At 39.1% G+C, this 13,260-nt stretch overlaps 1 protein-coding gene across 1 annotated transcript in view; it reads right to left on the reverse strand.

Annotated features, from left to right (window-relative positions):
* The window catches only part of LOC127423227 (testican-2-like), a 54,375-nt gene extending 45,526 nt beyond the window's left edge, over positions 1-8,849 (reverse strand). Inside the window, exon 1 of the mRNA XM_051667366.1 lies at positions 8,717-8,849. Within this exon, the coding sequence (XP_051523326.1) occupies positions 8,717-8,849 (133 nt within the window). The remainder of the gene's footprint in view (positions 1-8,716) is intronic.
* Between the last annotated feature and the right edge of the window lie 4,411 nt (positions 8,850-13,260).

A 13,260-nucleotide genomic window follows, 5' to 3' on the forward strand; every position in this document is an offset into this window, starting at 1 on the left:
CACATAAACGTGTAAAAACTTTTTTAATTCTGCTTGATTTAAACACGTGCCTTTTTTGTCTTCACACTTTAATTTGTAATTACTGGTGCAATAAATATTAACGTTAAATGATATGCAAATCTATTACTCTTATTGCACGGTTAACATGCCGTCTGTTTGTGCATCAAGTCATTATGATGCATTAGTCATTATGAGAAATCTTTTAAAAATCTAGTTTAGTGCACACGTCTCAATTTCATAGAAATGTAATCTTTGTGTCCAATGTAGTTTCATACATTTTTGAAAAACATTTATAGCATGTTTGGTAACACTTTCTATGAAGCCCATATTTATAATGCATTAGTAATGTCTCATAATACACCTTATAATAAGTTATAACTTCTCGTAAATAATTGTAACCACAATTATAATACACTGTAATACTTACCTATTCATGGTTATACCTTAGAGTATAATGCATTATAACACAAGCAACACAATTTTATCTGTAGAAGTTATAATGTATTATATATATATATTTGTAATATATATATTTAATACACTATATTGCCAAAAGTATTCGCTCACCCATCCAAATAATTGAATTCAGGTGTTCCAATCACTTCCATGGCCACAGGTGTATAAAATGAAGCACCTTGGCATGCAGACTGCTTCTACAAACATTTGTGAAAGAATGGGCCGCTCTCAGGAGCTCAGTGAATTCCAGCGTGGTACTGTGATAGGATGCCACCTGTGCAACAAGTCCAGTCGTGAAATTTCCTCACTACTAAATATTCCACAGTCAACTGTCAGTGGTATTATAACAAAGTGGAAGCGATTGGGAATGACAACAACTCAGCCACGAAGTGGTAAGCCACGTAAAATGACAGAGCGGGGTCAGTGGATGCTGAGGTGCATAGTGCGCAGAGGTCGCCAACTTTCTGCAGAGTCAATCGCTACAGACCTCCAAAGTTCATGTGGCCTTCAGATTAGCTCAAGAACAGTGCGTAGAGAGCTTCATGGAATGGGTTTCCATGGCCGAGCAGCTGCATTCAAGCCATACATCACCAAGTGCAATGCAAAGCGTCGGATGCAGTGGTGTAAAGCACGCCGCCACTGGACTCTAGAGCAGTGGAGATGCGTTCTCTGGAGTGACGAATCACGCTTCTCCATCTGGCAATCTGATGGACGAGTCTGGGTTTGGCGGTTGCCAGGAGAACGGTACTTGTCTGACTGCATTGTGCCAACTGTGAAGTTTGGTGGAGGGGGATTATGGTGTGGGGTTGTTTTTCAGGAGCTGGGCTTGGCCCCTTAGTTCCAGTGAAAGGAACTCTGAATGCTTCAGCATACCAAGAGATTTTGGACAATTTCATGCTCCCAACTTTGTGGGAACAGTTTGGGGATGGCCCCTTCCTGTTCCAACATGACTGCGCACCAGTGCACAAAGCAAGGTCCATAAAGACATGGATGAGCGAGTTTGGTGTGGAAGAACTTGACTGGCCTGCACAGAGTCCTGACCTCAACCCGATAGAGCACCTTTGGGATGAATTAGGGCGAAGACTGCGAGCCAGGCCTTCTCGTCCAACATCAGTGTCTGACCTCACAAATGCGCTTCTGGAAGAATGGTCAAAAATTCCCATAAACACACTCCTAAACTTTGTGGAAATCCTTCCCAGAAGAGTTGAAGCTGTTATAGCTGCAAAGGGTGGGCCGACGTCATATTAAACCCTATGGATTAAGAATGGGATGTCACTTAAGTTCATATGCGTCTAAAGGCAGATGAGCGAATACTTTTGGCAATATAGTGTAGGTATGCTTTAAGAATAATGTCAAAAGCAGTTTCTTCATATAAACATCTATAAGATATTTGTAAGTGGTTATAAGACATTACGAGTCATGCTGGAAGTTATATACATTACACATGCACAAAATACAAAATAACACACATTCAATGTACATTTTGAGATATTATGAAAAACACTTGTAAAGTTACAAGGTTCAAATATATCAGAAACTCTTTCTCTCAAATATATATGTTTATAATCACACATGACCAATCTATATGAGTGTAAACACACACAAGAATAAAAACAATCAGTCTGATTCTATACTGAACTCTATTCAATCAACTTTAATGTTTGTGCATCTTATTTTATAAATAACTTCTATTATATAAGTTTGACTTGTGATGTATTGTATGTTACAAGTTTATAAGAAGATATTGCTTTTGTAACTTTAATTAAAGCAGACAAAGAACACTTATAATATGATCACATCACTATACACTATACAACACTTATACCATTAACTAATTAAATTAAATTAAAATAGTATGTTGCTTGTGTTATAATGCATTATACTTTGAGGTATAAATATGAATAGGTAATTATTATAGTGTATTATAATTGTAGTTACAATAATTTATGAGAAGTTATAACTTATTATAAGGTGTATTATGAGACATTATGAATGCATTATTTACAATGTATTATAAATATGGGCTTCATAGAAAGTGTTCCCAAATTTGTATTTAATTACTTAAAAAAATCATGTGGTATAAACATCAAGTAAAAGGTTTTACAATAATTTCCTCGCACACAACTTAATCGTTTATTTCACGTAATTTTTCAAGTAAAAATATTTTAAACAAATATCATGTTTTTGAGGGAAAAATATCAAGAAGTTTTCTCAGTTACACCACATGACCTGAACAAAAATAAGCATCTTGATGAGAGTCTTTATTTTAACTGATTTTATTAAATTTTTTGTGACATGACAAAAATGTACATGTTGGTTACACCACACTGAATTTGATTTTGAAAATATGAATAATATTTTAAAACAAAAATTATTTCACTGATTTTTTAAGAAATAATAAAAATAAATTATTCGGCACTACTCATGCCAACAATAATTTCAGCTTTTAATGAGACTTTTTTTTTTTACTGTCTCAGGATGGTTACACCACTTGACATTTTTTACTTAACACTTTAAGCTCGGATGGAAGTATATATCTTTGACAATTATGTTGGTGTTGCTTATATATGGCGTTTTTGCTTATAACTTGAAGAAACATAATCGGAACATAAAATGTCACATTCCACTATTTAGAGGAGGTGATTATCTTTCAAACGAGTCCACACACAAGGTAATCAGATGCATAGATCATTAGATAATCCACATGAAGCACAATGTTACATATGACCACCAGGAGATGGCGCCAAATACATGACACAGACTCAATGATGACTCAAATGACACAGAATGAAACTCATTCTGTGAAATCTCATTACTAAAATCATGTCTGTATGCTATGCAAACCTTTAGTCATTGTTGTGTTTGCATGTGTAATTAGTTCTTATGTACAATTATTATGTTTGATTTGTTTGGAGACATTTTTGGACACTATGATAAATTATTTTTGTAATGTTATAACTTTTGATTGCTTTGCTGAATTCATACAATTTTTCACAACATGATTGGGTTTTTTGGAGCCACCTTATTTACACCCAGAGATATATAATGTCAAATAAGAATAATAAGAAATAAATTAAATTTTTGTCTCAATTTTATTATTATTATTATTATTATTATTATTATTTAAGCAGTTTCTTAGGCTGAGAGTCTCAGAATGTATCATAATCTATATCATTAAACATTTTTTAAAGTTTTCTTTACAATGATACCAAACACTTGACCCTCTTTGTTTTGTTTTTTTGTTTGCTTTTTTTGTTATAAGCGTATCCCTGAAACAGGAATTTTTTAAAAACACCTTCAGAGCTTAAAGCCCAGAAAAAAAGTTAAAATTACTTTGAACTCAGTTATTGAGCTGTATTCAAGTCATTGTTTTGTGTGAATTGCATTTATGCATTTTTGATTATCGTTAAAGAATAGTAATCGAATCAAATTGTTGTCAGAGCAAAAACGTACACCCCTGCTTTTAAGGCAACACTCTAACTGAAATGGAGCCTCATTAGGGACCGACTTGGAATGCTCTACAAAGGTACCTTATGCAAAGTGCACGAGAAATTTGACTCACAGTAGTTTTCAAGAGTTTGCATTAGTATTTTGGTCAGCTGACTCTTCAACAATTTTTAATTAGGCTTCTTTTGTCAAATTTGTTTTGTTATTAATGGATTATAAGTATATTTATAATCAACATTTCTCTCGCTTCGTCCATCTAGGATGGATTATCCACTGAGCATGTGGCAATACATTCTTAGATTGACTTTTTTTGAGAAGGATACATGCCATGCTGTCAAAAGAAGTTGTCATGGAGGCAGCAAAGCTTGATGCCTTAAAATGCTGCCTACCTAGACAGCTCAGTAGATTTTGTAACAGAGCAATTGTGTACGATGCATCTCTCTCTGAAACACACTGCTGAGATCTGTCAGAATTGATCTGGCATATTTTTCTGTTTCTTTCACTCTTTCCCCATAACTATATTATTTTTTTCTCTTCTCTGCATGTCTCTCTCATGCAGTGTTGACATTTAATAAGAGATATGGCCAGAAAAATAAAAGAGGCTCTGCTGCATCGTGTCAGAAATGTATTCCATCTCTTCACAGAACACAATTTCATATCAGTTCAGCAATTTGAACACCATGAAACTGGACATTTTCAGTAGTCGAGCAAATGGTTGACTCCTTCTGGGAGTTATCCAAACACCCCTAGGCACATGGCTCTTATTGTGTGCCCAATAAATGGACTTCAGTATGGAGGCTACCAGCTGCTCGTTTAGATTCTGTTCCAGCTTTGTCTAAAAGCACAAAAGACTCTGTAGAGTATCAGAGCAAACACTGATTCACTCAAGATCATAAGTGTTTGTATACATTCTGTCAAATGTCATTAACTACATTAACAACTGCTTCTGTTACTAAGACAATTAAAATCTTTCACAGCCCAGACTTAAAAGGCCTTATATGCTCTACTATTATTTAGAAAGTCCACATATAATGTTAGTCAATGTTTCATTTTTTTTGTTTGTTTTTTTTTTTTTTTTGAGGTCCTAAATTTGTAAACATGTAATTCTGGTTCTGTTACCTTTAACTCACTTTGAAAAGTCTCATTTTATTCCACTAGGTGGCAGAAAGCACTAGAAAAAAATATTTTTTTCTCTATCACATTCCATCACAATATACAGCTCTGAAATGTAGGTGGCGCTCTAGCGCATTTTATCCCTCACAGATGTGCTCGTCCATAGACATTCAGTCTATTTTCAGTTCAAGCACCACCCTCATTATTTCATTGAATATCTCGGCCTCTGAGTGGACTAGAAGATCAATCTAAGAGTCATTAGAAAGCTGAGATCTTCCCATTTGATCATCAGTAGTCGAAAACATATTTTTCTGATTATTTGTTTTTCATGCTTTTCCTTCTGGATGGCATATTTTGTTCTGGACATCAAGATATAACATTAGATTATTCACACAAGCAAGCTCACAGACAAGTAAACAATGGCTCATTCTTTAGAGAAACTTCCTAGAGGTTAAAGCAGATATAAAGTTTTTAGCTATTTGGGGATTACAGCAGCAGTAATCAGCGCATAAAAGAGACGTTTGTATTTGATGACTTACAGAAATCATATTTCACTTTGTGATTCTTAAGAAAATCTTTCGAACTGTGGTATAAGGGCAACTAAATAAACTTTACAGTCATATTACTGAGAATGAGAGCTTTCATTTGATATATGACTTGTCCATTTAGGTGCTTTGTGGAGAACTTTTATTTTCATATAAATATTTCTACCCCATTACCTCTAGGGGGCGCTAATTTAAGACGAGAATGTTTTGAGGCCATATTTTGTTATTTTAGGTAACATAAATTTAGAAATTATGGTTATCTCTGAAAAGTTACGATTCTAAGCTTTCAAATGATAACTTTTCCAAATATTCTGATCGTACGGTTATTTTCTTTTAAAGCCGAATGTAACCTGCAAAGTAAAAAACTTGTTTTAGCACAGCAGTTGATTGACAGGTAATACTTTCACCACAGAACTCCTTGGTTTTAACAGACTCATGCTTAGGAGGATAAAAAAATGTATTATGTATCCATTGTCATGTACAGTATATGCCATTATAATGTAGCTCAAGTAGTTATGAAATTAAAACACGTATGATGGATAAAAATAGACCGTGATGAAAATTTTACAACTCAGTCCGTCAGAGTGATGGATAAAAATTTTCTAGTGCAACATCTGGCTACAACAACGACTTTTATTCACTTTCACAAAAAATCACAAGTAAAATGGCAGATTATCAGTACATAAACTCTTTTAGCCCTGTTCTTCACACAATGCTATCTTATGACATCTAAACACTTTTACTATAGCGCATGACTCATTTTAACATTTGCATTACATAATAAACTACATTTACAAGCTTGTTCGAGTGTGATCAAATTGCGCAGTAGCTCAACTGATAGAGCGTTGCACTTGTGATGTAAAGGAGTATGAGTCCTGAAGAGCACACGAGTCGACAAGTGAGCCGAAAGTGTCATAGAAGCACCGCAAAATGACGTGGTTGTGTTTTTCATCTCACATTTGCTTTTTCTGACACTATCGGTTTCAGGTTTAGGGTCAGGAGGTCGGTTTTGTTGATTTAAAACTCAATAGAGCATTAACCATAAAAACCTCATCTGTTTGGGAGAACATTTAACTCACTTTTAGCACCACACAGTGGACATTTCAGCTCGGAACTGCCGCAACACGTGTAATGAACCACGTAATGTCATGTTGCAAAAATGTTGCCACAATCACATAATTTTCATGAGATAAGGCTGTTTAAGGCTATATGTAAACGATGACTGTTATGATTTTCAATAAATGTTCTGAATAGAATGGGATGGAAGTTTAAGTTTGTTACAGTATAGGCTACACACTACATATTGTCAATAAAAAAAATTATAAATGTATGCGTTATTTTTAACGTGCCTTTTCATTTACGAGTAATCGGGTACTCGTTTTTGTGGGTTAGAGTACTCGATTACAAAATTACTCGAAAATGCCCATCCCTAGTTGATCTATTTGTCCCGCAACTGCTGCTGGTAGAAGGAATTACACAAACTCACATCGCAAACGGCTGTTTTTAATTTCCAAATCACAACCGCTGTGACAGAAACTTTATGAGGCCAAATATGATCATCTATGAATAAATTTACCATATATGATATAATATGGGACCACATCCACCACTGCAGCATGAACTGGCTATTTGTGAAAGGATATGCAAATAAAAAGAATGTACTACTTGTCTTTACTATTTGCGTTTTTTATTTAAAATTTTGAAAGAAAATAAAAAAAATTCTAAACACTTTAAATATACTGTACTACTGTTTTTGCATTTAATTTTGAATGGAGTACTGTCACGGTCCTGTCACTCTGTCAGTCTGAGTTTTGGTCTGACAGGACTGTGGCATCATCGTCCCATGTCTGTCTTGTGTTTCGTTGTCTGTCTTTGTGTGAGCGCGTGGTTTCGGTTGTATTCTCTGCCGTGCGCTCTTCGGTCTGTCTTGTTTCAGGTCTGGAGTATGGTGTCTAGATCCTGACTTCCTGTCTGGTTCGGTTCGGTTTGTGTCGGGATCCAGACACTCGTGCTCCATGTCTGTCTGTTATTGACGTGGGTGCATCGCGCTTATGTCATCTTTGCAGCATGCACTCACGTCAATAGTTTGTCTGTCTCTCGTGAACACGGGTGCGCCTTGCATTACGCTCACGTTGCACTGCATGCCCGGGTCGCGAGCTGTCTTCACGTTGTGCTGAGGTTCAGTCACTTCGGTCTGAGGTTTCGGGTTTCGGGTTTGTGTCCTGTCTTGTTTTTGTCGCCTGTTGCATGCATAGCATGTTGTTTGCCTCGCAATGTACGCTCAGGTTTAGTTTAGTGTGAGAATGCGTGGCATCGCTTTTGTCACGTATTCCCTGTGTTTTTGCTTAGACTTTTATTTTGAAATTCTTGTTTAGTTCCCCGTTCCTGTTTCCTGTTAATTTTGTAGTCCTTTGTAGTTTCTTTTCATGATTGGTTTTCCCGATTGTTTTCCCCAGGTGTTCCTCATTTCCTCGTTTGCCCATTTGTATTTAAGTCCTAGTTTCCCCTGGTTTCTTTGTCAGTCTTCACATGTGTTGTCACGTTCTGTGCCTGGTTTCCAGTGTTTTGTTTCGTTTTATTCTGAGTATTTTGTTTATCTTTGGTTTCCATTAAAAGCTGCATTTAGATCCTCATTCCTCGCCTGCCTCCTCACAGAAAGACTGACCAAGGAATGGATCTAGCTGCAGTCAGAATTCTACTCCTTCAACAAGGGGACCGTCCAGTTGAGGATCATGTCCGTGAGTTTTTAGAGCTGGCAAATAAAGTGCACTATCCAGACCGCTCTCTGGTGGTTTTCTTCCGGGCCGGTCTGAATAGTGCACTGAGGGAACTGATGCCTCCGGCTGATCCTCACTGGATGCTCTGCAAATATGTGGAGAAGGCTCTGGAACTTTGCGGTTCCCATTATACAGTGGATTATGGAGGGAACCCTGGGCCAAAACCTTCGTCTTCGGCTACCTTCTCGAAGCCTTCCACTGCCCCTGTCTCCAAGTTGTATGATCTGCCACTGATGTCGGTGCGTAGGTCCATGAAGACCCTAACTCAAAAATTGTCTGCGCCCATGCCTGCCACAGCCAACGAGCCAGCGCCCACGCCTTCCACGGCCAACGAGCCAGTGCCCACGTCTGCCACAGCCAACGAGCCTACGCCCACACCTGCCACGCCCAACGAGCCTATGCCCACGCCTGCCACAGCCAACGAGCTAGAAGCCTCTTCTGCCCCAGAGCTTGTGTTGCCAGCCTCGTCCGTCCCAGAGACCACGGAGTTCGTTCCCGAGTCTCCGCCCATGCCCACGACCACAGAGGTCGTTCCCGAGTCTATGCCCATGTTCGCGACCACAGAGGTCGTTCCGGAGTCTCTGCCCATGCCCACGACTACATAGGTCGTTCCTGAGTCTCCGCTCATGCCCACGACCACAGAGTTCGTTTCCCAGTTTCTGCCCATGTTCTCGACCACGGAGGTCGTTCCCAAGTCTCATCCCATGCCCACGACCACGGAGGTCGTTTCTGAGTCTCTGCCCATGCCCACGACCACGGAGGTCGTTCCCGAGTCTCTTCCCATGTTTGCGACCACGGAGGTTGTTTCCCATTCATCCAGGACTCTTTGTCTCGAACCTGCCACGGCTCCGCCTTCCAGGGCTTCACCCCTCGAGCCTGCCACGGCTCCGCCTTCCACGGCTTCACCCCTTGAGCCTGCCACGACTCCACCTGCCACGGCTTCACCCCTTGAGCCTGCCACGACTCCACCTGCCACGGCTCCGCCCCCAGAGCCTGCCACGGCTCCACCATCAGAGTCTTCCACGGCTCCGCCCGCTCCCCCAGAGACTATTCCTCCTGTGACTCCGCCCGCTCCCCCAGAGACTATTCCTCCTGCGGCTTCTCCTGGCCGCCCACCTGATCTGCTCTGGTCTACTTGGTCCTCCGAGCCTGCAGCATCACCCTGGCTCTCCATTCCTCCGGCTCCACCTTGGTTCCAAGCCTCCCTGACTTTGCCTTGTTCCTCTGCTCCCCTTGCACCCCCCTGAACTACTTGTTTTCCCCCACACCCCATAGACAAATTGGTTTTTTGTTTTGTTTTTGGAGCGTCTGGAATCCGCTCCTTAAAAGGGGGGCTCTGTCACGTATTCCCTGTGTTTTTGCTTAGACTTTTATTTTTAAATTCTTGTTTAGTTCCCCGTTCCTGTTTCCCGTTAATTTTGTAGTCCTTTGTAGTTTCTTTTCATGATTGGTTTTCCCCTGATTGTTTTCCCCAGGTGTTCCTTGTTTCCTCGTTTGCCCATTTGGATTTAAGCCCTTGTTTCCCCTGGTTTCTTTGTCAGTCTCCACATGTGTTGTCACGTTCTGTGCCTGGTTTCCCGTGTTTTGTTTCATTTTATTCTGAGTACTTTGTTTATCTTTGGTTTCCATTAAAAGCTGCATTTAGATCCTTATTCCTCGCCTGCCTCCTCACAGCTTTGTTTGCCGTTGCTTCGCATTCTCTCGTCTTGTTTGTCAGTTGGCATGGGCGTATATTGACTTATTGTCTTGGCGATGTGCGCTCATGCCATTCGGGTATTTTGTTGTCTTGTGAGAGCACGTGGCTTTGTTTTGTTTCTGTATCGCCGCGTGTCTCTCTGTCTTACGTCACACCCCGCTTCCTTGTTTGCCCATTATTAGTTTAGTAGTCACACCTGCCCTGTCTTGTTAATCTGGTGATTTCTCTCCCTATTTTAGTCTCCTTCATCAACCTGTTACATGTACTACTAAATCATTCAGGCCAATTAAAACAGGTTTTGTCAATAGTTAAAAAATAAACCATAGACATCCCTTTATAATAACTTTTATTAACACTTAGATTATATAATGCTTAACAGATTATTAAAAGTGCAGTGCTGCTCATAGAAGCGCAGTTGCTTACAGTATGATGTCACAGTAATTTCATCTAAAGAAAGCACATTTTCTGTATGTTTCAATACCTGGATTACTGACTACATTTGCCAAATGTGAAGTAAACAACAGAGCACACTTTTGAAATAGAAGAATATCTCACAGCATCGGTTGGTCAAAACATTTTCTCCTTTAAATCTGCAAAATAACCATCAAACAAAATCTGGTTGCAGAAGACCAGCCATTAAAATGAGAACAAAGAGTTTCTCTGTAACATTTTTATTTCAAAGACACTGAAGCGATGTCATCATCCTCAGGGCAAAGTCTCTACCTCTCACACAAGAAACAGAGAGACTTCCTGAGCCGACTGTGTCAGAGAGGACGTGAATTTTTAAAACACTTCCAGGAGAAAGGAGGACGTGTTTTGCAAGGTTTTGATATTCCGAAGCCACACAATCATGCCAGGCATGATTTATGAAAAGGAATACAACACCAGGAGATCTATCACGACTTCAGTGAGAGATAATATCTCTGCCTTAAATTATTTCCAGCTATCTGAAACTCAATATGACACTCGAGTGGATTTGAAATGAAGACTTTCAGACTGCTCTGATCTGAACGCAACATAAAACTCTTCACCATATGAGACTCCTGTAATACTCTGCTCACAAAAACCCAACTCACAAAAAAAATTTGCATTTCAACTAACAATAACCCTTCTCTCTGTATGAACATAATAAAAAGCAAACAGACACACTGAGACAAGCAGGTTTCCACTGTGTAGCTTAATGAGGCAAAATCAAATTTTCTAAAGAAAAAAATAAATAAAATGTATGTAGTGTTTACACGTGCAAAACTCAACGCAACAATCCTAGGGTGTTGTGGTTGGTTGGTAGGGTGTTGCTAAGGTGTTGCTAGGGTCAACTACACACACACACACACAACTAGGCTAAGTTGTTACTCACGTACAGCTGGTGCAACCTAGACTTCCATGTAGGCCTAAGTCTGTTTTTTTTGCCTGTTTTATCACACACCAGGTGAAGATGGTAAGTCAGATTCAACAAAATATAATAACTTGCTCCGCCTCTGAAACGACTTTCATTTTTTGCTGACATCATGAATTCCTCTTAGTTTACACCTACCGGCCTCCATTCTGGTATGTAACTCCCACTTTTCATGATCCAATCAATTCATACAATAAAATAATGTCCTGCCTTACGTTTTCTCTCACTGAATATTCCTTTTCACTAGAAAATATGTCAGATGGCAGAAATAAAATGGGTTGTGAACAGCATTTCACCCTGTGCATCTGTATTTTCTGTTTGAAAACGTCCTTCAAACAGACCCTCTAGCCAGTGTTAGTGTTGCAGTGGAGGGCAAACACACTGACCACATTGCCCTGGGCAAGAGCAGTTACCCACAATCCCCCTGCTGTCAAGCATATGCAGGACAAACAGGCCTTGCGGCTCGACTCAACTTTCCCTTTTAGTGTGTGTGCTGGATTTATATTGAGTCATCACGTTACTGCGAGCTGTAGAGGTGAAAGGTTCCTCATGATGAAAATTTTACAGGCTGTGAGCAGATGCATCATTAAGAATTATACCACGGGTCTGTTGAATGCTTGATTCTGATTGGTTGATGGACGTTCTAAGGTGTGCAATTATTTTCCAGTAAGCGCACAACTATGAAGTAGTTCCAGTTCTTGACCGCATAATGGTTCCAAATCACTTTGCCAAATTATTTCAGTTATTTCAAAGAGCCCTACAGGCTACCACAACAAAATAACCAATTAAAACAAAGACATTGGATATTAGTGCATCGGATAAGAATGACAACCAACGCTGCATGTCGTGACTGCATTACCACCATAAGGTGTGCATTTTTTTTCATTAATTTAATGCTCCTCGTCAATTATTCCTTACTTAAACACCATCACGTCAGCCGTGAAACAGAGTTTGTGTATACACAGCCGCATTAACATCTTGTCCTGAACAAACCACCATGCTGTCAATCTAATGAGAACAGCAGGTTAATTCGAAGACTTTCCAGCTAAATAAATAAAATCCAGTCCCTTTGACAGACCCTTAGTTCACCCAAAAATGAATAATTTACTCCCCCTCACCTGTATGACTATTTCCTTCCTTCCATTGAACACAAAAGGAGATTTTAGGAAGAATGTTAGTCTCAGTCACCATTCACTTTCATTGCATCTCTTTTCCACACAAACTATTCTAAAATTCTGCCAAACATCTCCTTTTGTGTTCCAGAAAATAAAGGCATACGTGTTTTAAACCAGGGTGTAATATGTACATTTTTGGGTGAACTATTCCTATAATAACGTAGAGTAAAAAGTGCAAAGAAAGCTTTGCCATGCCTGTATACACATATTTATATTTCTTAATGTGTTACAGGAATATTTCAGGTTCAGTACAGGTTAAGCTCAATCAATCAATGAATAAAGCACATCTGTTGAACAGTCAGCAGCCAGGACCTTATAATAAGGAATATTCCTACCATCGGAGCAATTCAAGCTTGAAGTACCACCATGTAATTTTCTGCTGTACAAAAACCAAGACATTTGAAACTGTACCACATGAGATAACTAAATGAAAATATTGCTGGTCATTAGTGAGGCATCAAATCATTTCTATTCCTGTGGTTGCCATAACAACAAAGAGAATTAGACAAGGCCGTTCACTACCTCTTATAGCAAACAGATTTCATTTTTAAACTGTTATGTATCCTGAAACTAAAAACCAGCACTCCTTGATGGAAACCAGCATCCAAAACACAACATACATGCTGGTGACCAACTATATTACTCTATTCAGCAG

The sequence above is a fragment of the Myxocyprinus asiaticus genome, chromosome 32 (assembly GCF_019703515.2).
Source record: "Myxocyprinus asiaticus isolate MX2 ecotype Aquarium Trade chromosome 32, UBuf_Myxa_2, whole genome shotgun sequence".
In the NCBI taxonomy this organism is placed as follows: domain Eukaryota; kingdom Metazoa; phylum Chordata; class Actinopteri; order Cypriniformes; family Catostomidae; genus Myxocyprinus; species Myxocyprinus asiaticus.